At 36.3% G+C, this 25287-nt stretch overlaps 1 protein-coding gene across 1 annotated transcript in view; it reads left to right on the forward strand.

The window, feature by feature from the left end:
- Positions 1–15486, forward strand: part of LOC106872061 (uridine-cytidine kinase-like 1) — a 45798-nt gene extending 30312 nt beyond the window's left edge. The window contains exons 9-13 of the mRNA XM_089361309.1: positions 1025–1123; positions 4245–4367; positions 5502–5667; positions 10488–10586; positions 15296–15486. Coding sequence (XP_089217435.1) covers positions 1025–1123; positions 4245–4367; positions 5502–5667; positions 10488–10586; positions 15296–15351 — 543 coding nt within the window. The 3' untranslated portion in view covers positions 15352–15486. The remainder of the gene's footprint in view (positions 1–1024; positions 1124–4244; positions 4368–5501; positions 5668–10487; positions 10587–15295) is intronic.
- Positions 15487–25287: the final 9801 nt, after the last annotated feature.

Below are 25287 nucleotides of genomic sequence, written 5' to 3' on the forward strand. Positions count from 1 at the left end.
TCCTTTTTATGACTCAATTTAATTTGTGTATCCTTTAATACTTAATCCTTCAACATTTAAACTGGCTATAACCAGCTCAAATATACAACCTGTTTCATGTTCAAGATGCTCAAATCTGACCCCTTGCACCTATTTTACAATGCCATTCTGAAAATATACAATCACATCATTGAAATCTTGATGCTGTGAGATAATACCTAATTACTTGAAAACAGTGTGAATAAAGAAGCATTACATTTTGTAGAGTAATCTGAATGCTAAAGAGTTCTCATCTGGTCAACTTCTACTCATATTAGCCAATGTCTTTGATGTTCAGCTTGTGTTTTCCAATGTATTTCTGCTGTTGAGTGATTTTCAGGAGTAAACATGGTATGTCCTGTAGTATGCACCTCTACACTTCCTTTGATTTTAATATCCTCATCATTTTGCATTTGCTCTTCATACTGGCATGGGTGTAATAGATTGTTACACTCTGAGTTGGTTCCTATTTGGAGTTACTGCTTGCTATTTGGGTTGGAGGATCATGCCTCACTTGTGTATTATTACAGTTGGATGCCCTTCTAATCAGCAACCCCTTTATAGTGTGTACTGGGTGCATTTTATTGCGGCACCAACACTAGAAAAGCTGTCTTGTCCTTGATTCTGTGGTGCCACCTATTGATTGCAAACCTCTTTATAGTGAGTATCTGGTGCATTGAATCACAACACCAGCATTAGTGAGGTTGCCTTGTAACACACAAAGCTAGTGAGTCTTTGCTACTCTTTAATAAATCATAGCTGTTGAATCAAAATATGAGATCTGTTAGCTTACTGGAAGGGGTTGCATGTGTAATAAATTCCTTATGTTTTGGGTCAGAGATTGTTATAACTTTGATGAAAATTCTCAGTTTGACGTGCACTATAATCTTCGTCCCTCCTTCATGGCAGACAGCTTATCTTATTGTTTGTCTTTATTGTTTTGATTGTTGTCACTTCCTTATTCTTTGAGTTTGATTTCTTATGATTACAAATTATTGCTCCTGAGTATAATTTATTTGGATATCTTCCATATTTATTTCAGACGACAACTGTTGAAACTGCTCAGAGCATTCTTTATGAAGGCAAAAGACTCGACACAAAAAAGGTACCTCCCTAACACTTTAGATTTTTATTCAGAAAATATAAATTTGATTTAAATATTTACTTTACTTGTTTCAGACTATGGCCACACTGGAGCACAGCCTTGAAGAATTTTTAGTCAAAAGAATCAACTTCAGAACTTATCTTTTTGAGCCTGGCACTTATTCTATCAGTCTCTTTTGCTGAACCACTAAGTTATGGGGACATAAACGCACTAACACCAGTTGTCAAGCAGTGGTGGGAGACAAACACACACACACACACACACACATGATGAGCTTCTTTCAGTTTCTGTCTACCAAATCCACTTACAAGGCTTTGGTTGGCACAAGGCTATAGTAGAAGACATGCCCAAGGTGCCACTCCGTGGGACTGAATCTGGAACCATGTGGTTGGGAAGCAAGCTTCTTACCACACAGCAATGCCTGTGCCTAATAATAAGTTTTACTGAATAGATAAAAACATGTGTTTATTTGTAATACATATAATAAATACATAAAATATGTAGCAGAAGGTTAGAACTCTGCTGCATAGTTTGTTTTGTTTCTCATATAAAGCCATGGTGAAGGAGTATGGCTTAGTAATTAGAGTGTTGAGCTTGATGACCATGGGTTACATTCCTGAACTGGATGGTTGGTGTATTGTGTTATTGATCAAGGTACTCCATTCCATATTGCTTCAGTGTATTGAGCTGGATTACCCCTTGTGTGCTGGTGTCATTTAAATCATTCAGTCATTATCCTTCATTTCTTCTTAAACTACAAATGAATATAATTGGCTATATAGTTGATTGCACAAAACCTTTTAGCGATGAGTGTGTGTGAAGATATTAATTAATTATCCATTGTATCTCTCCATTTTCAAACTTTTTATATCTTTAAGACGTTTGGATATATAATTTGATGAAGCAGAGGTAAAATCAATGTCTTCACAAGATGTACTTTTTATTTCTTCCTTCCCAAAACGCAAGATTCAAAAACGCCATCTGATGTCATCAACAATAAAACAATCCAACGAGTCCATCTTTTAAACACACAGGTGTGTTAATGTCTATCACCACAACAAAACTTAATTATATATATATATGCGCATGCAGCTATACACACACACACACACACACACACATTAATTACTAGACAACATATTCTTGGTTTATTAAAATTATTTCCACGTCCAGAGGATGTCAATTATTTCCAAATGGTAGTTATTTCTCCTTCTCAAATGGATCAAGTTTTTATTATACCGTATTTGTTGTTCAAATACATGCCACTGGCTGTTCTGAGTTATTTCCCTTCGCTCAGTTTCCTCAAATGTTATACACACACACACACACACAGGGTGAAACAAAAGTCATGCATCATAGGGATAATTTATTATAAGTATAATTTCACGTGAAAATTTTATTTGCTAGTTATTTGTTGTATGTGCTGTTCAAAATGCCCCACTTCCTTTTCATAACACATTTCAATTCTGTGCCAGCATATTCATTAACATGTCGGAGAGTTTCCTTTGTTATTTTACTGCAGTCATTTTCAGTTCTTTCTTTAAGTTCCTCGATATTTCTAGGGCATGTCTGATAAAGAACTGATTTCAAATGACTCCAAAATTGTTTCTGCTAGTCAGAAAATATCAGAACAAATTAGATACTTAAAACATTATTAATTGACTCCTATGGTGTGTGACTTTTGCCTCACTCTGTATATATATATATATATATATATATATATATATATATATATATATATATATATATATATATAATCAAGTATTGACCAGGCTATCAGGTGCTGTTATAGACTGCTGGTCAGGTGCTGTTATACACAGCTGGTCACAATGTGCTTCTACTTCTGTTTTGATTGCACCATTCTTTTCCATCTTGACTCAAATCACTTAACCAAATCGTCTTCCCATCGTCATGGAGGCCTTCCAAGTGGCCTTTTCTGGTCTCTTGGACACCACTTGGCAACTGCATGAGTCCATTTGTTGTCTGTAAATCTTGTGACATGTCCAGCTCAGAGGAATTTGTGCTTTCATGTATTGTGCAATCATGTCCTTCACTTTGCTCCATTCTTGAATTATCTCGTGTCAGATATGTTCTTGTAATGATATTCCTAGCATGGATCTTTCCATGATGCTTTGTATCATAGCCAGTTGATATATCCTCTTTGTAGTTAAAGTATAGTATAAGAGTGCTGGTAGGAAGATACTATTGAAGAGTCTGACATGCATGGTATTCTCTATCTTTGTCTTGAGCACATCCTTTATTGTGGTAAACACCTTCCATCATGCTCTTATTCTCTTTGAAATTTCAGATTCCTTATCTTGGAACATATTCACTGTGTACCCTAAGCAGACACACTCCTTTGCCTTCTCAATTTCATCACTTCCCATCTCTGTTTGGCTTTGTGCTATATCTTCCAGCCACATACATTTTGTTTTCATGTAGTTCATTTGAAGACTTATTGCTAAGCTCTGGGTGTCCAGCTCTGTCAGCATGGTCTGCTGTTGATCTGTGGTTTCAGTGATGAGTGTAATGTCATCTGCGAATTGGAGAGGTGTTGCTTGCCATTGATGTTCATGCCACCTGTTCAGTCAATGTCCTTGATGACCATTTCTAGACTTGCAGTTAAGAGCTTTAGAGAGGTGGTATCTGCTTAATACCCTTCTCAATTCTGGTGGTGATAACAGAACTATATCTGTTGTGCATCCAGAGTTCGCATCTATGCAGTTTGATGTATAGTTTGCATTTCCAGTGATTTTAACACTACATTTGTCTTGATACTATTGAAGACTTATCTGTAGTCAACAAAAGTGATCCTCGGAAGAAGCTTGTATTTGTTTGCTCATTTCATGAGTTTTGTTAGAGTGAATGTGTGATCTATAGTACCGTAGTTCTAACGGAAACCTTTTCTCTCTCTCTGCTGCTGGTCATCAAGATGTTTTGATAGTCTGGTGACTATGACCTTTGTAAACAGTTTATAGAGATGAGGCAAGAATATAGAACAAAGATTTTCCACAGCTCTTCACTGCCACACCTTAGCATCTCTGTTGTGATACCATTCTCATTCTATGGTTTTTCTTAATGAAAGTTTACTCATGTACTGTGATGTTGGTTATATTTGTAGATATGTGGAGTTTCAATTTTGCGTGCAGGCGAGACTATGGAATCAGCTCTTGGAGAAGTTTGCAAAGATGTTGTGATTGGAAAGATTTTGATACAGACCAACTTTGACACAGGAGAACCTGAAGTATGTACTGTTGGAACCATTGCTCTTTAAATTAAACCTTACATAGTCTATTGTATATTTGGTCATTTTCAAATATTCACAGGTGATTCTTATTTAAACTACCAGCATTTTGGCTTCTCACATGTGACTGTATTTCTCTCCCCCATACATACAACCATATTTAAATGTCTGTCTGTTTGTCCTGCTACTGTTTAGGGTAAGGAAACCCCTGCCTGTGGGTGCAATTGCATCCGTGAGCCCATTTTATTGTGTCTACAGGCTGAGATACACGTTTGTACAAAATATAGTAAAGTTTTCAATTATAAAATATATACAATACTCGTATGCCACTTTGCGACATAGGTCGTGTTTCCACTCTGACTTAAAATGGTTAGACTCGAACAGAAAATCGTTCAGTAATTGCCATTTGAATGGAAATTTTGTTTTCATTATAAAACACATATTGCTAGGTTTCTACCACCTCCTTGAGACCCAACTACACTCTAGCTGAAAAATATAAAATATCTCATAAGTAATATAAATGTCCTAAATTCAGTGGTGGTGTTAATGAAAATGTTAACTGTTAATTTAATGTTTTAAACTTATCTTTATTAATGTATATCGAATTATACATAAATATATACAAGATTTACACAGATATAAGAGAACTTGTATCTGCCCGTGGACCTGTCTTTTTCGGAAATTTTTGCCCGCTGCACTAAAAAGTTTCCCAACGCCTGGTTTAGGGAGATAAATTAATGAAGGGGATCTGCTTGATTCTTTGACCAGTTAGAAATTGCAGCCAAATCTTCAAATTACACTGTATGATGAAGGAACCTCTACATGGTTACTACATCTACAAATAGCACTAAATTTTCCTTAGCTCACATCGATGTTCTGATAAAAAGGAAGGTGATGCTGGATAATGTAATCTGGGGTAAGACTATTCCTAGAAAAAACAAGTAAGTTATCATTGCTGGAACCTTTTTATTCATAGGGCTCTTCAGTTATTTGGGTTGACCTGTGGTTAAACAAGAAGTGTGCCTTTGACATTGTTAGTCCCTGCTATGATTGTTGGTCTTTTCGATTACTTAGTATTGGTTGTGTTGTTGTTCACTTATCATTGTTTATATTCTGTATTTGTTTCTTATTCAGCTCCATTACCAACGTCTGCCTCGAGACATCCAAGACTGCCATGTCATGTTAATGGATGCCACTGTTGCAACTGGTGCTGCTGCTATGATGGCCATCCGAGTGTTGTTGGATCATGATGTGCCAGAAGAAAACATAACACTGCTGTCTTTGTTGATGGCTGTTTCAGGTGAGTTGCATCAAAAGATCAGTGCTTGTGCCTACTATTGACATTCCAGCTGTACCAGCACACAACACTACGCTTATCCTCTCCTTTCAACATACCCAGCACTCAGTCACCAAGAAATTAGGTGCCACTATTTGGGTCTCATTTGTTGCTCAGCTATTTCAGAAACTACTGTAAAGATGTCCTAATTAAGTTTTATGAGTAATTACTAATGTAGAACGGGGAAAAAAGAAGACATTTTTTGCATCCTTCTAATAGCTTTAAAGTTTTGTTCCTTTAGAAAGTTAATTGATGCTAAGTAAATGGCTCGTCTCTAGTCAGCAAGTCATATCCTGGGTGAGCTACAGAAAATGAAATGCTTTACACCAAAATGAAATGCTATAGAAATAAACTCTCTCTCTTACACACACTTAGCTATACAATTTTTTTGAGGTCTTGGCAGCTATAGTAGCAGCCAGAAGTGTTAATATAATAGATAGTAACAAGGCGCTGAACTGGCAGAATCGTTATCACACCAGGCAAAATGCTTGGCAGCACATTTTGTCTGTCTTTACATTTTCAGTTGAAATTCTGCTGAGGTTGATTTTGCTTTTCATCTTTTCAGTGTTGATAAAAATAAGTACCAGTTGAACACTGGGCTTGATGTAATTGACTTATACTTTGCCTCGAAATTGCTGGCCTTGTGCCAAAATTTAAAATCAGCATAATTGATAGTAACAAGTATTTCAGTGTAAAGTACATTGTAACACTGACACCATATCTACAGAAAAGTTTTCTCTGATCTTCATTTGAAAACATTTTGGTTAATGTCATACGAAATATTTCTGATTAAGCAAAAGAATGTAAATGAACATAATTGTATCTATTAGTGCGGGGGTGGAGGCATTAACTATCATGTTTTAGCAATATTAAGGATAGGAAATTGGGTCGAATATTGTAGTCTTTGTTCTGGCTCTTTAGGTCAGCTTTCACTTACATCCTGTCAAAGTTGATAAAATAAAATACTGGTCAAATGTTAGTATATTTAACTCTCATATTTTAGTGATATTAAATGTGAAAATGTCTGTTCTCTGAGTTCAAATCCCACTGATGTCAACTTTGCCTTTCATCATTTTGAGATTAATAACTAAATAAAGTGCCAGTCTAAGATAGTGGCTGAGTGGAGCAGGTAAATTGTCAAATGAAATGCCTTATGGTACCTATTTCAGCATTCTATGTTCATGTCCTGTTTCTTGTCAGTGTGCAGAGTGGGACATTTCCACTTCTATGAGGAGGTGTCCCTGACAGATAGTTCCACATTTCTCAGGAGGTGACGGATAGTAGTGGGACAAATAATGGAGCCATAGTTTCTTTGGTTTGATTGGAAGTTCAGCTACTGCCACCAGCACTGCCTTAGCTAGTTAGTTCCAGTTATATATTTAATAGTGTGTTTGCTAACTTTAAATCTTAATAGTATTTTGGTAATGATGGGATTGGCTCCCTTATCAAGATATTTAAAAGAAATAGTAAAACCTGAGGAAGCTAGCAATGCTCTTTCTTGGCAAAAAAATAATGCAAATAATTCAGACATTGAAATAAATTTGATGCCATGATAAATTCCGCTCATTGCATAATATTTATTCCAGGGTTGAATTAGTTGCAATCCATATGTGTGTGTCATTCTACATCCTTCATCATTGTCATCATCATTGTTTAACATCTGCCTTCCATGCTGGCATGGGTTGGATGGTTTGACAGGAGCCAGCCAGCCAGCTAGAAGACTGTACCAGGCCACTGTGTCTGTTGACATGGTTTTTACAGCTGGATGCCCTGCCACATACCAACCACTTCACAATGTGGACTGGATGCTTTTTCAAATCCTGTACCAATATATATATGGAAATTTCATCCAAACTATCAACCCTCATCACAACGATAGAAACACAATCCTCTATCTTAAAAGAAATAGAAAAACAATCAACAGATGGAAAACTCATCAACGAACATATAAACAATGAAATGAAGAATCTCACGGAAATCATACCAACAATTATAAAGTCTACCAAAGAAAATCTACCACAACCTCCGTGGATATCAGAAATAAATGAAAGAAATCTGGAAAATGAAGCCCACCGAAAAAGAAAAGAAATTTGGCAGACATGGAAGAAATCTCTCAATATAAGAAAACAAAACTTCTGGAAAGCATATAAATGCGAAAAATATGCCGAAACACACTCAGAATGGATTTCCTTAACGGCACCCATACTTCCTCGAAAGTACCTAATTAAAGAAATTAGAGGAGAACCAGAGGAAGAAACAAAACTCCGATGGGATCTCGCCTTAACAAAATTCAGGACCGACATTTCTATCACCCTGTCTAAACAATCCTGTTATAAAACCAAATATGAAGCAATCGACAGTCTTATTGAAGATGAAATATCAAAACTAGCAACCGGCAATGTAAAAGAAAAAATGCGCGAACTATGGATCAAAGATATCTCCAGAGAAGAGAACAAATCACGAAAATTATGGCAGCAGAAACAACTATTCCTGGATAAATATTCTACCAACTACGGTAAAGAATTTAGAACTCAGAGAAATAACAGTAAAAAAGAACAATCTCACCAAGGTAACAAAAGCCAGAGCATGAGGCAACATAAACGCCCATTCCACCAGGAATCAAAGAGGAACTACGGTAAGAACTCTTCCCCTTTTGTACGCAAACACCCTAATGTACACATTATAAACAAAAAACATGAACAAAATAAGTATTTCTCTGATCAGACCATTAGACGTAGGAACACCAGATCATTTTCAAAACCTCAACAAAGATTACCTACAAAAAAACGGGAAAAAAACCGACCTAGAACCAGAAACAATACCAGACCATCCTCTCAGATCACTAAAACCAATACTTACAAATTGAAAAAGAAGATGTATAATTCTGAAAATAGGACGGCAAACATAACACCACCAGGTAAAATAACAACGAAAACACAAACTTCAAGTCAACACTAACAAAAATAGTAACCATAAACAGAAAAAAATTCATTTTTTAATGTCAGGACAACAAACACCAGAGAAAGAAACACTCCAAGAAGTAACATACCCAAAACAACTGGACACATAAATCCTAAGATAATTAATCTTTCCAGAAGAGATCTTGACAATGATGAAACCCAACTTCTGTTAAAAGGCCTGAAATTTACACCTACACCAACAGTCAACCACCATGAACTAAAGGAAGATATCCAGAAATTCTGTCGCAAATTACGACTTGTTGAATTCTTCACCACTAATATTAATAATAAAAATTATAATGAAACCGAAGATTCTTTAGTGAGGAATAAATCAAATTTCACTCCACCAAAAGGCAGAAATATCTACCTTGACCAATATATTGACACCCTATCAAACTTCCCCCTAAAACAAAATACCAAAGTTAAGCCGAACATTAACAAATCAGAGATATCTGCACTTAAACACATACAAAACGATGAAACAATAATAATTAAACAAGCAGATAAAGGGGGTGCAATCATCATCATGGATGTGGAATACTACAAGGATTTAGTTGAGGAACAACTAAAGGATACAACCTTCTATTGTGAAATACCCTCGAACATAGACCACCACATCATGAAGAAGATCGCCTTTATATATTTAATCCTTTATATTGAACACTCAATATTTCATCTATTCAATAAGACATATTCCATATATTCAATAAGACATTCAATACTTTATTTCATTGTACCATCCATTTTTATTTTATATTATATATTGTATATTATATTATATATTGTATATTCCATATTCTATATCCCACATTGGTTTTGCAGGAATATAAATAAAACATAAAAAACAGACAGTGTTGGAACTCTTTTAAACAAAATAATATATATATATATATATATATATATATATATATATAAAAGAATACAAAAATGGGACAAGAACACAACAAGCGACAACAAAACATCCAGAGAGTTAGATGATACAAAAAGGGACAAGTAAAATCAAGGACGGATCATTCGGAATTTTCTTTCGTCAACCGAGTTCCAGATTATCTTTGCAGTTTTGGCTGGTTATACTCAAAACTGCTCCAATCTGGCCAGCCCCAAGGAAAAACTAAGTTAACAGCACTAGGGACATAAGAGATGACAGGCATGGGAAGGAATATAGATGTTGCACGGATGGTAGTCGAACCAAGAAAGAGAGGTCAGGCTTGGCCGAACACCGCTCACGTAGAGAGAGAAGAAAGAGTGGTAGAGGCAGAGGGATAGAAGAATTAGGGAGGGACGAGAAAAAAAGGGACAGAGTGAAGTGAAAAATATGTATGTCTGTTTTCCATGCTGGCATGTATGACTGTTTTCCATGCTGGCATGGATTGGAACGTTTGAGCAGAGCTGGCAATCAGAAGAATTGCACCAGGCGCCAGTCTGATTTGGCTTGGTTTTTATGGCTGAATGCCCTTCCTAATGCCAACCACTTTACTGTGTGTACTAGATGCTTCTAATGTGACACTAACATGAATGCTTTTTGTATGGCACTGGCTCATGGCTTTTGCAGACCAATCCTTTTCATCAGGTGGAGTGACATTAACATTGCTGCTGTGGACAATGGGCCTTCTTGAGTACCGTAAAGCACCAGATATCTCATTCCTTTGTCATCTCCTCCATAAGGTTGTCCTGAGGTTGTTCTTCTGTACTTCATCCCATGTCTTCCTGGGTATCCCTCTTCCACAAGTTCCATCAATTTAGAGTGATATATATATATATATATATATATATATATATATATGGAAATTCTATATCCTTCAGTTTTCTAATTCTCTATTACAGGTGTTCATTCCATTGCATATGCATTCCCCAAGGTGAAAATAGTGACAACAGCTGTTGATAAAGAAGTTAATGAAAAGTTCCACATATTACCAGGTCTTGGTAAGTTGAAGTATTGATAGAATTGATTGTTCTCATAGGTTTCTACATGTACGTGTGTTTGTGGAGTGTTCAGTCACTTGCACGTTAATTTCATGAGCAGTCTCTCACGTTGATCAGATTAACTGGAACCCTTGTCATAACCAACAGAGTGCCTATTACACGTCTTTGTCACTTTTCTGTATTATGTACTAAACTGGATGGAGTTGCAGAGCTACACCATTTGGTCTCATATAGTCTGTGAGAAACATAATCTGATAGAAAATAGTTATAGTTGTAAGTTTTACATTTCTCTCAATGTCATGCTGTCAAGTTACGTTCTATCTTAACATTTTAATATGTTTTAGTCAGTGTTCCCAAAAATGATCTATTGACCTCAACATTCTCTTCATACCACATAGAGGAGCAGATGATATATTTGGAATAAGAAAAACATTGAGTGGAACCAGTGACAGCTCATAATGTGTTGAATTAAAGAATGAGCATCTATGCAGCAAGTTTATTTACAAGAAATTGCAGCCAAATCACCCTAAAATCACACTCTACAGTCTTAAACTGAAAGATACACTATATCTTAAAAAAGAGAGAATGGTCCTGGCTTGGACATTTTTGATTATGGTTCTTTTCAATCTGATCTGACCTGAGGTTAAAGAGCTCATAAAGAAAGTAGTTGGTGTTTTCTATAGAAATGTCACAATGTCAGAAGGTTATCATAAACATTGATCATAAATCAGTTTACTATCTTAATACTATTAATCTTACAGCAAGTCATATTGTCGAATCTATGGTAATTGATTATAGACAGAGCATCAGGATGTGTCTGTGTGTTGTACAAAAGAAATATCAAACTTATAATGTAGAGATTTTTGTTAGAAAGTTAGGGAATATGACACAGTCCATCATTAATCTACTTCATCTTTATTTACTCAATTTTATCAGAGTTATCCTTCTTAAAATTTTAAACACTTCTAACGGGAAATTTTGCCCGTTAATTGGGTAACCGCTAATAGAAGTTTTTCTGCTCATTGCATTAAATGTAAGATCCTACATTGTAATGGCCCCTTCTATTTCTGATATTGTCTCATAGCATAATTTTAAGGGAGGTATAGGTACCGAGAAACCCAACCTTGATTCAACACACTTATTATTGAAAGTCTTCCAGCTGTGATCATTTCGAGCAAGCAAACAGCCTCTACACAGTAATAGCAGCCAAACCTCTCTCAAATTACACTCTACAGCCTATAAAAAAATGGACACTATCAGGCTGACCTTGGGCTAAACAAAAGTATGTTTATGATTGGTAGGATTTAGTTCATAATAGTATACTTTTGGAAATCTCTGTGAATCGGACTACCGCATAAAGACTGCAGTTACTTAGATGGACACGACTAGAACGCTGTTTATTATAGGTTTGCATATTCAATGTTGACTCATTAAATAAACCTACATTTCTACTTTGCTTTTTTGAGTAAACAATATAAGGGACATAACTCAAATGATTTAATTTCTGAGTAATTTCCCTTGGTTTAATCCTTTGACCTCGTTTTCGTTTTGCATTCTTAAAGTTCTGACAATTTTGGTTATAGATTGAACGGAGAGGGTAATACTGCCTTCTTAGTAAATTCTTTGAAAGTTGGGTGAGAGTGGTAAAAATGTTACGTGTAAAAGGCCCCTGTTCTGAGCATGATCCTGTTATAATCGGTCGACCGTTGAGAGAGGGGAACCTGTCCTCATGGTCTGGGTGATCCAGGTTATGTGACATTTTACACGTACATATCCAAATACGTACGTACGGGCATACGTTCATGATGGCTGACTCCTCGTGACTTAGAAAGACCATCACTGACCATTGCCCATGCAAAATGTTAGCAATACCTATGCATGAGGTTATTGCACCCACCTGTGTTTGCATCTGCAGCTTCCATGCTCACTGTGGTACCCTCCTACTCGACCAGGCATCGGAAATTCATCTCACTGGCAATTGCACAGCCTAAAATTTTACGTCCAATAATGCATGCACAACACCTCACAAACCCTTTCCACTTAATTGACATGATCTAGAGACAAGCCAGGGCAAGATACTCGGTGCCAGGTAACAGGCTTAGGAGTGTGACAGCGCCATGATCTCAAATGCAAGCAAAAAAATCCCCAATGACTGGTGTAGTAGCGCCATAGTCAACTGCTATAAAAGTAAAGGTAATGCCTTAGATAGAAATAATTACAGAGGTATCAAATTGTTGGATCAAGTGATGAAAGTTGCAGGGAGAGTCATCAAGGAGAGTCAACTAATTAGGGAGAAAGTCTAGATGAGATGCAATTTGGTTTTGTGCCAGGTAGAAGCACCACTGATGCTATATTTTTGGTAAAGTAACTGCAGGAGAAATACCTAGCCAAAGACAAACATCTGTAATTGGCTTTTGTTGACTTGGAGAAAGCTTTTGACAGAGTCCCCTGATCCCTTATCTGGTGGTCAATGCAGAAACTAGGGATAGACAAGTGATTGGTGAGAGCTGTACAAGCTTTGTACAGGGACGCTACCAGTAAAGTGAGGGTGGGCAATGAGTACAGCAAAGAATTCAGGGTACTAGTAGGGGTTCCCCAAGGATCGGTGCTCAGACCCCCTTGTTCATCATAGTTCTCCAGGCAATAACAAAGGAATTCAAGACAGGCTGCTCCTTGGAGCTACTTTATGCTGATGACCTTGCTCTTATAGCTGAATCACTACCAGAACTAGAGAAGGAAGCAAGGTCTAGAATCAAAGGGCCTTAAAGTTAACCAAGCAAAAACCAAAGTTATAGTAAGTAGGAAAGCAGACAAATCACAAATCCCTTCAGGTAGATGATCCTGCTCAATCTGTAGAAAAGGTGTAAATAGAAACTCTATAAGCTGCACCTGGTATAAGCTTTGGACACCTAAAAGGTGCTACAACGTCAGTGGAAGGTTAATAGGTAAACTAACTTTTGTGTGTGGAAGATGCACAGGTACAATAAATGCTGAAAATGTGCAGAAAATAGACTCCATCAACTGCCAGTGGGGCAAGCTAGAGGTAGTAGGTGTCCAAGTTAGTAGTGGAGGTGGATGCTCCAAGAGTGTAGCTGTGAGAATAAGATTAGACTGGGCAAAGTTCAGAGAGCTCCTACCCCTGCTGACAACAAAGGGTCTCTTTCTCAGAGTGAAAGACAGACTTTGATGCCTGTGTGCAAACAGCTATGTTGCATAGCAGTGAAACATGAGTTGTGACAGCCGAGGATATGCGTAGGCTTGAAAGAAATACTTCGCTGGATGTGCAATGTCGGTGTGCATGTTTGACAGAGTGTAAGCATCTTGAGAGAAAAGTTAGGCATAAGAGGAATCAGATGTGTGCAAGAGAGACAACTGCGCTGGTATGGTCATGTGATGCGCATGTATGTGGACAGCTGTGTAAAAAAGTGCTGGTCTTTAACTGTGGAGGGTACCTGTGGAAGAGGAAGACCCAGGAAGACATGAGACAAGGTGGTGAAACATGATCTTCGACTTTGAGCCTCATAGAGACAGTGACTGGTGACCGAGACCTTTGGCAATGTGCTGTGCTTGAGAGGACCCATCGAGCCAAGTGCACCCATGCTGGTGGCACATAAAGAACATCTTTTGAATGTTGGGCTTCATGGAGGCAAAGTCGCTGAGTTCCTTATGAGTGTTGGGCCCAACGGAGGCAAAGTAGCCGAGTTCCTCTTGAGCGTTCGACCTGATGGAGGCAAAGTGACAGAGTTCCTCTCAAGTGCTGGGCCTCATAGAAGCAAAGTGGCTGAGTTCCTTTTGAGTGTTGGGCCTCACAGAGGCAAAGTGGCTGAGCTCCTTTCAAGTGTTGGGCCTCACGGAGGCAGTGACCAAACCTTTGGCATTATATCATGCTTGAGAAGAAGATCCATCAAGCTGAGCAAAATCGCAGTTGTGTCATGCAAATTGGCACCCTTGCCAGGATCATGTAAATGCACTCCGGTGTCACACAAATGGCATCCGTGCTGGTGACATGTAAAAACACCCATTACACTCTTGGAGTGGTTGGCGTTAGGAAGAGCATCCAGCTGTAGAAAAATCATGCCAAATCAGACTGGTGCAGCCTTCCAGAATGCCAGCTAGGTCAAACCATCCAACCCATGCAAGCATGGACAACAGACTTTAAATGATGATAATGTTCAGTTCCATTCCTTGCATATCTGGTTTTATATCAGAGTAACCTTCTAGATTTTTTAGGGTCCATGCTATTGCTTGATTGTTGTTGAACCTACGTTAGGTTTATCTGTCCCTTTGACCGGTCTTGTTTTCAGTCCTGTTGAGTTTCTAGCAACCCTCTTCATCAGGGAAGCTTAGTTAGGGTGCTGGTTTAGTCACTGATGACCTGACCCTGTGACAGTTGTACTGGATTCCTTGTTACCAGTAGCACTCATGAGAGACTGACAATACATGCATGCCTACATACATACATATGCACATTTAGATATATCATTCATCATCATTTAATGTCCATTTTCCATGCTTGCATGAATTGAACATGTATATTTGTATGCATATATACATATATGTAATTATGTATGTATCACCTTGTATATTTGTATTCATATATACATATAGAATACATATATCTATATTCACATCCAATTGAAATGCCATTGTTTATGATAATCATAACTTTTTTTCCTAGGTCTTTTATTTATTTATTTTTATATTTCTAGGTAATTTTGGTGATCGATATTTTGGTACCAGCAGTTCAGCTATGGTTGTTGCTTAATCTACAATTATAACTTCAGAAAAAAAAATTTGTATGGCAGTATATTTTCGTTGGTGCTACATTTTGGTTGGTACCATGCTTTGGTGCAATGCAAATCCTTCGACGGATTTTCTATTTTCCATAAGAATTTGACAATTTATGTTATTGTATCAAGAAAAATTATACAATATAGAACTGCATGATGCATGTCAAATAAAAACAGAATGATTATGTAACGTATGTGTGGGTGTGCATTGTAATGTGTGTGTGTGTGTGTGTGTATATATATATATATATATAAAAAGTGAATGTGTGTGTGTTCATCTGACCAGTGTAATAAACTGTTACTATCTTGCTTCTCGCACAAAAACTGTACATATTTGCCAGGGTTTAAGAGCTATTCTTCAAAATAACCTATTACTGGAAATGTTATTTAGGGCACTATTGTATAACCAAAAGTCTATTTGTCATCAAGATGGCAAGTATATTAAGACCTGTTTCTGACTTCTGACCCATTCCTCAGTTTTGTATCTTAAAAAAAATATCCATTTTCTTTATAACTAAAAACTATACAGGTAATATATATATATAAATATATATAAAATTTTACCCAGCACGGCTGTAAATTATTAACCAAAGAATGTTTATTGCTCTGAAATTTAGTCAAAGCCAATTCTGTTTTGTTTATGTACTCCTAAGTACTCCAAGAAAGGCATAAATGTTACACAATCTCATTTCTATCTCCTCTAAATGTGTGGCCCTTTGACCAAAATAAGAAGTTGTCCAGTTTTGGATTGTTTGTAAATATTTTTGTGAGAAGAAAGATCTTGTTTTGATCATCAACTATTAAATTATATACATTTAATATATTGGAAATTATATTGCACATAATAAATAGGGAATTATCCACAGCTAATATATATATATATGGAATTGTATACAGGTAATATATAAGGGAATTATATACATGTCAAATGTAGTATGTTATGTAAACATCATTTATGTATTGAGGGAATTCATGCAATTGTATGTTCTGTCACAAAGATGTTGTTGGAGGTGAGTGATCACAGTGAAACTTTTGTTTATCTCAGGGCAGCAGAGAATCTCTTTTTTATAGACTTTGATTTGAGGCATATTGTATTGTAGCCAAATTACAAATGTATTTCCTTAAAGCTCTCCTTACTTGCTGTTGTTGCATTAAAGATTTTGTCGATTGTTAGCATTGATAGTTGCAGTTCTGATAGCAGTTACGGGATTCCTGATATTTTACATTTTTACAATAGTTGGAAGTAAGTTCAACATTGCAAGACAACACGAGTTCAGGATGTCTGTGAGTTCTTTCAATTCCATCATCTTTCAGTTAATCTTCAGACAGTATTTCCATTATTTGTATTTCTATACTGTTAACATTGAACAATAACTTGAGTTGATCTGAAGGAGTTTCGAAGTTAATTCCAAAAAGGGAGATGTTTGTTTAATTCAAGACTTCCTATTTTTTCTCTTTTAAGTTCAGCTTTGTAGGTGTTACCTCTAATTAGCCAATGAGTTGTGGATAAGTTCTGCAACTGACAATCATCATCATAGTTATCACTTTATGTCCAATTTTCCATACTGGCATGGGTTAGAGAAGTATTCATATGCTGGAGACCCTTCTTTGCGCCAACTCTTGTAGTCATCTCTATATTGCGGGACATATTGTACAACTGAGATACACCATTACAATTAAACTCATACTGCTCAGGATATTCTTCTTCTATCAGTGTATAAATATTTTATATATTTTGAGCATTAATTTATTAATTTGACTTCTGGGTTGTGAGTCACGTCCTTATGTAATAACTTCATTGCTCCACATTAAACAATGTATGTGTGTATACACACACACACACACACACACACACACACACATGATGGCTATCCACTTGTGACCAAAGAAGACCACCATTGACCATTAAGAAAACTGTGCACACAGACAGAATTATACTTTACATATGCAGTTTTGCTGGTGACTAATATACTTTACATATGCAGTTTTGCTGGTGATTAATGATCCCAGCTCTTGATAGACATATAGACCTGTGATCATGTTCAGGTTTTTGTCATGAAATTGGAATACAAAACTTCCCCCATCCACTTCACTGGTGGTGTATTTTCAATCAGTTCGCCTAAGTTCAGCATGCAAAGTGTGTGTTTGTTCAAAAATTTCTACTCTTTCCTCTACTCATTTCCTCTGTTGGTAGCAATGATAAGCATTACTTCCCTAATTGACCTACCTATATTTTACATGCCTTCAATGAGGACTTTATACAATCCTTAAACCTTAGGCTTGGTTTCTGCTGGGAGTGTTTTCCACAAACAAGTTCACTTATAGCATTTGCCTAGGGATCCTCTGATCACTCATTTGAACAAAATGTCCAGTCCAGTGTAATTGATGTCTGAGCATCATCATCTCGATGTTCAGGCTGTCAACTCCCCTGAAGAGCTCTGTGTCTGGAGACCACATGAACCAGCCAATGTTAAGAAATGTGTCTCAGACATCTCTGATGGAAGCATTCAAGGACCCTTACATGATACCTGTAAAGGGTTTGTGTCTCACAAGAGTAGTGATGTCAGCACACATACATGATACACAACAACTATTGTTTGCCTTGTGATTCTATGTTGGTACCAAACACGAGACTCGAGAGCCCTGAAGAAATCAGTTGCCTTCTGAAACCTTAAAGATATTTCATCATCCTAGGAGCAATAATGTCTGAGTGTGCTGTCCATGTACACTTGTCTACCACTTTCAGTATTGTTTCTTCAACGAAGATAAATGGTCTCACTTATGACTTTTTTGGTGCAGGTTGGAACATTACGACAGTCTTGTCTGAGGTAATACTGAATCCAAATGCCTTTCAAGATGCAGAAATATGATCTATGAGAATTTGCATATCTTTAGCTGTATGGGCAACTAATTTGCAATCATCTGCATAAAGGTCATGAATAAGAGACTGAAAACCTTTCAAATAGGCAGTAAATTGATGCAAGTTGAAGAGATGATTAGAAATTCAGTGCCTCACATATATCTTAGAGGAGCAATCCACAGCAAAAGCATGACTGAGAGTAGCAGCAAAATACAAAGGAAAAGAGAGTTGGGGCAAATATATATATATATATATATATATATATATAGTAAAGAGTTTTGTTGAAGAGATTTTTCCCCACGTGGTGAGTTGTCAGAAAAATTATAACAAAAGAAGGAAAATGCACACAATTTATATATATTTTTTATATATTTTATAAGATAGAATATTTATATAGTCTACTAGTTTCATGTTTTGCTAATCACAACTGGAAATTTGGTGAAAACATTGCAAATTCATAGTATCTTAAGACGTTTTTAGTTCATGTTGTTTGCATGAGAGTCTTTGTAAATGAACCAGAATGTAAATAAATCTATGAGAAGGTAATTGGTGATGTTAATTATTGAAGACAGGGGTGGTAATTGCACTTTTTGCAGTGTACATTTTTGGGAGGTTAAATTTACAGTGATTATATTATGAAGTTATAAATTGATGAATTGAAATAATGAAATAAAATATATACAAAGTTGGTTATGTGTTCATGAATTAAAATATTTACGAACTCCAGAATTGGTTATATGTTCATATTCAGGCGTAGTTTGTACTTTTTAATAAATATGTTCTCTTTATTTACTGTATTTTGTGGCATATAAGATGCACCAGCATATAGGACACACCTTGAAATTAACATGGAGTATGCAGGAAAATGTAATTATATGTAAGAGAAATTTATGGCTTTTTTCCATAGGATGAACGGACACATGCGGAGTGTCATAATAGGGGACAGGGTCCACATAAATGGTTAGCCAGTGTAAGGGTTAGCCTAAGTAAGGCTTAGGACAAACAGCCAAAATAAGGGTTAGGACAAAGTTAACTAAAATAAGGGTTAGTGACGTGCTCAGTGGCATGGTGGAGGTCACAGAAGTGGTGTGGTCTGAACAGTTTATATTGTTGTTTGCTACCCAAAACAAAAATTGTACAGCAACTGGTTACTGCTTAATCCACACCTGTATACCTTGGAAAAGTACTGGGTATTGTGCAAGTTTTCCTATGGCTTCACTGTTTTATCATTGTCTCAGCTTTGTGAAACATTTAAAATATTTCAGAATATCCTGGTATGCCCCATGCCTTGTCGTAGTGCATGTTATTTACTCACTAAACCATATCTTTTATTACTGTTAAGTTCCTTTATGTTGTCTCTTCTCATGTATTTTAAATGGTTTGGCACACATTTTTTTGGCCTTACCCTCAATGAAGATGAATAAAATTACGGTTAGGGGAATTTTGTAGAGCCTGCTTCAGCGATAGGCCTGAGACTGAGTTCAGCCCATGTCTGCTGTGAAACCTTATATTTAAGGTTATTTGTGCAGCAGAACATTCAGTGAACACAGATTACAATATCTGTTCCATATTATTGGGAAGAGAGCCAGGATGCAACAACGAATTGTTTTGATTGTGAGCCATACCTTTATTGTCTGTCAATGTCTTGACTCTGATATGGCTGTGACCTCAGCTTCATTGTTCATTACTTTATTTTCTGATATTTAGCGTACTACTTTCATAATTTTTTTTATCTATTTTTATTTTATATTGTTAACTTTCTTCATTACTGCCACTACTTGTAAAATGATAACTTTTCTGGTTGTGTTTCTACTGCAAGTGTTTGCAGTGAATGCCAGGTAATGCTATGACCATAGCCTCATCTGCACGGTTCATTATTTTTTTGCACTGATATTTTATTTATTGAACATATTTTATCAGTGTTTGTTATATTTAAATTTTTTTCATATTAACATTCTTTGCTATTGCCACTTTATTTGTAAGAAGAAATCTTATCAAAACCTGCCAATACATAATAACCAAAATATCAAGATACAATAAGCTCATTAGTAACTTTTGACCCCACTTTAAAATCCGAAAAGGTCATGATTGCTGTCATCCTCATTCAGTTCCTGGCTGTCATTTTCCTCAAGTTCCTGGAATTCATCAGCTTCCTTGCATTCCTCAGAGGAGTTGTTATTTTCAGAATCAGATGTGTCATTATTGTTATATAAAGAATCATCTTCAGTGCCATTTTGGGTGTTACTGATGCCACATTTTTTGAAACCATTTATAATTGTTTCAGTTTTTTACTGCTTCCCACGAATGTTTCACCCAGTGGGCTGCCTGGGAAGATGTTGGCTTCTTCATACAGCCTGCTGGTGTCAGTTCATATTGCGGGACCTGCATCCAGTTATCCCACTCCTTTCTCATGTGTCCCTTGAAAGACTTGTTTATTAAAGGGTTGTAAATGGAAAGTCCTCAAAGCACTTTTTTTGTCCACTCTGCATATACTTGCCTTCTTCCAGTTTTCTGTTCTACAGTAGGACAGTCTCTTGGGGAGGCATGTATCAGGCATTTAAACAAGGTGGCCTACTCACCTGAATTGGGCTCTCCTTGGCAGTGTGTAGATGTTTGACAAATCAGCTTGAGAGAGGACCTCAGTGTCTGACACCTTGTCTTGCCAGATAATTTTCAGAAGCTTCCTCAGGCAGTTCATGTGGAAGTGGTTTAGCTTTTTGGGATGGCATTCATAAAATGTTCATGTCTCATAGGTGTACAGTAGAGTAGGCAATACAACTGCTTGGTACACCAACTTAGTGGTTAGCCTAATTTCTCTCTTCTGCACTGATTCATGTCGCCACCTGAATGCTGAGCTTTCCTTGGCAATGCTTGTGTCAACCTCATTGTCAATGTTCACTGGTCTGGAGAGTGTGCTGCCAAGGTATGTGAACTTGTCAACAGCCTTCGGGGTTTCCTCTTCGACAGTGATATGTGATAGTTAGAGACAAATGCTGGACAGATCACAGACTCATCCTCACAAAACTCCATGTGCACGTAATTTATATAAGTAAAAACACACTTAACATCATATAAATGCAAAATGTTTTTAATTCTTTCCATCAGTTTGTATGGCTTTGGCTAAACATTTCATGAAAGAAATACCTTCAGAAGTTGAACTCACAACTTTAGTTTTATCAAGGCTGCATTAGATATTGATGTTATTCACATTGCTAATTAGAGCAGCTGAGCTCTGTTCCTTTAAGCAAGGCATGCATCTGCAGAAGTTTCCAGATATTTCAAAGTGATAACTGATATTAAATTACAGTTGTTCAATAAACTATGGCAATACTTTCAGTTCTGAAACTGAATTTCTTTGAGAAGCCAGAACAAAAACTTGTTATTTATACCACATATCATTTTGAAAGCACTCATACTCCATTAGTAACCATCCTAACCCCTTTTGTCTGTTTTGGTATACATATATTTTTGTACATAATGTCATTTCCTCTATGCTATAATGTTCTCTTGAAGTAATGGTTTCATTCTATAGAGTAATTTTATTTCTTCTTTTGAAATAATACTCAGTAAATGTTTTACTCTCTACTTGGTTGGTGTCTGCTCGTGTATGTCACTATTTTCATTCTCTTTAAGCTGTTCTTTTATTTCCCCATTTATTAAATCCATTTGCAGTTTACTCATTGCTGAATGCTAACCTCTCAGTCCCCTAATTTTACTATGACTATAACATAAGCAAGTAAATAAGAACCAAGAAGGTACAAATTTATGTCTTTTACTCATACCCATTGTCCTGAGATTTGGTGAGAAATCTTCATATTCACCTCAAACTTTGAATCGGTGAGGCCATGACAGTAGAAGTGCTTCTTTGATCAGAAGAATTTGGTTCCAAATTAGTTACCAATTTTGATGATAATGTTTCCTCTGTAGCAAATTAACTAATAATTCTATTATTTAGATTATGAATTAGTTTATTATATTCAATAATAATCAGCCTAATTATGATACAAACAACTAAGATCTTCTCATTGTGCTAGGTTAGTCCATGCAGTCAGTGATTTGCAAAGTAATTGAATACTTAAAGGACATCAATATTATGTTTAAAACATTCCTGAGTAACATGTTTACAGCAACTATAAACATTTCTTGGTGAATAACTTATTTAACACTTTGAAGTAAGTGACTGCATGACCGAATAAGGATGAATCCAAGGAAGGATTTGGGTAATAATTTCAAACTAATACATATTTGAATTAATTCGTTACTAGACTGCTAAAATAAATATATAGCAACAACAATATCCATAATAATTCTTCTATTGCTACTTCTATCATTATATAATAGAGATATCCATTAATCTTGTGAGACCGTGCTTCTGTGTTTGGAAAGTCTTGCTTTCATCCCATTGGCAGAGCACTGTCTGCTGTGACTATATACACCCTTGTGTGTCAGTCTTGGCTGCAGTGACTGCACTTGAAGGTGCATTCTGCTAGTTTTGTTTTGGTGTTGTGTTTTTCCATCAAATTTGCTTTTCTTCATTAGCAAACTTCAACCTCAGCCTCTCCTCTGCCCTTTATAAACTTGTGTCCAATTCCATCTCTTGTAGGAACCATCACCAGCAATGTCCTTCCACTTTTCACCATTTGTGGAAAGAGATTTCATGTCACTCTTGCAGACATCTTTGAAACAAAAACGTTGCCCTTGTGTTCTCATGCCAGAAGCCAGTTCACCGTACAAAAAGGTCTTTTGGGATCTTTCTTTCGGATATCAGGTGTATATGGCCCAACCAGTGGAGGTGTCATTGTTTTGATAGGATGAGGTGGCTGAGTATCTGCCAGAATCTCATTGGTAACTCAGTTTGTCCTTGTGATGTTTAGAATTCGTCTTGGGCTTTGTAGACTGCCACTCCAGTCTGCAATAGATGTCCTTTGTGCTTTGTGCCTTTTGTAGGCACAGTCTGCTTGGTTCCTCTTGCTAGATTCCACCTTGCTCTCTAGTCTTATCTAAACTCTTTTTTGTAGGGTTCCTGTTTCTGCAAGGCATGTCCCTTGTAGTGATGCAATGTTCACTTGAAATTTTAGCAGTTTGTGGTTAACCACTGCAGTCTTTTGTATATCATTTGTCTTCAGGAGATTATCTCATAGTCCAGTAGTCATGGTATTTACATTCTAGCATCCTAATCTGGATGATGGTTTCTTCTTTTGCCTTCATGTCATGCATGTTGCAGGCAGGTTCTATTTCTAAGTTCCATGCATTCAGTGAGGCAGGTGGACTGGTAGGACAGCACCTAATTGGTTGGGATTTGTCCAACTTACTTCCACAATAATATAATTGATATATAGTTACTTGTTATAGAATGAAGGGCATGAAAAAACATATTTTGCTGTAATATGGGACCATAATTTTCACAAAAAATGTTTAAGAAATAAGAGCATCTAGTCATTAATTTAAATAGTCATATTGTTTCTTTTCAAATTTATATTATTGTGAACAGAGTGAAAAAAAATGTAAAAATTACATTTACACTTAGAGGTCTTGTTGGTTGTCCTTCCTGGCAATGGGAAGCACAAATAATAAAATAAATGCTGAAGTTGTTTGGTCTGAAGTACTGGCAGATCTCTTGAGACTAGAATCTCATTCTTTTCCTTTTTTTTTTTACTTTTGCTATGATCACATTGTGGCATTCAAAATTTCAAATATCACTTATAATTGTTGTGGCTGCAGGCTGGTAATTAATTGCTACAAATGAATTAGAAATAAACCAGAAATGCCAACAAAATGTAAATCTGTTTTGTAACTGTGAGTTTGACATGGTTTTTATAACATTTATAACCAAAACAATGCAATATTTTTCAAGTGATTTGACTCAGATCAATATTTTCTGTTGATCATTATTGGAAAAATAAGTCATTATTGCAAAATAATTATTTAATTTTAAGAGTTTCTTTTGATATCTAGCAAATTTAGAAAATAATGACATTATTTGTCCCATTCAGCTTCCATGACAAAAGGTTGAGTGAGCAATGACTTCTGTTGCCTCCTTCCCCACATCAATTCTCAATTCAGGTGTCCTTTGTTCTTTCTGGTGCTCACAAAATGTCCCGTCTGCCAAAAGACTGATCTTCTCATCCACTTGAGTTCTACATCCACTTTCCATGCTGGCACTTTTTGGGGCAATTACTGTGGTCTAAGTCACCTCCCAAACATTAGGTGCTTGTATTTGTCCTTTGAGTTTGTTTCTACAGCTGAATGATCTTCCTAATGCCAGCCTCTTTATAGAGTATACTGGTAGAAACTATTATTATTGTGTGTCTTGCAAGGTTATTTTTTGTGGCAGTGAAGGGGAGGGGAAATTGTATGTAAAACTGTGAGCTATGGTATGATTTGTATGTTTATTTTGTTCAGGTTTGTTTATTTTTATCACCTTATGTAATTCACTATTATTGGTGGTCTTTCTGTTTTATAATAATTATTATCATTAATCATCCTTAATATTAATTATTATCATTAAAGTGTAGGACAGAATACCTTGCAGTATTTGTTCTGATTCTTTATATTTCAGAGTTCAAATCATGCTAAGGTGAACATTGCTTTTCATTCTTTCAGAGCTCTATAAAATAAAAATACCAGTTATGTACTGGGGTTAATTTAATCAACTAACCCCACTCTCTCTCCAAATTTCTGGCTTTGTACCTATGTTAGAAACGACTTTTTTTTAATAACTGTTATTGGGAAATCCTTTTATAGTCAAGTCCCCCTCACTGTCTACACCATTCCTTCAAATAACCAAATCCTTACCTGTTTCTTACTTGTTAAGAAACTTTTAAAATCTAACATTTTTTCGTCTGTTTTCCTTTGTCTTGACAGGCTAGCTTTTTCTACACTCAGAAATATAGTGCTCTCTCTCTCTCTCTCTCCAATGTAATACATTACATAGCTGTCTCTCTACTAATAAGTAGATGTCTGTCTCTCTTTCTTCTTCTCTGTCTGTTTGTCTCTCTCTCTTTCTTCTTCTCTGTCTGTTTGTCTCTCTTTCTTCTTCTCTGTCTGTTTG

Source organism: Octopus bimaculoides, chromosome 13, assembly GCF_046866305.1.
Source record: "Octopus bimaculoides isolate indiv1 chromosome 13, ASM4686630v1, whole genome shotgun sequence".
Taxonomy (NCBI): domain Eukaryota; kingdom Metazoa; phylum Mollusca; class Cephalopoda; order Octopoda; family Octopodidae; genus Octopus; species Octopus bimaculoides.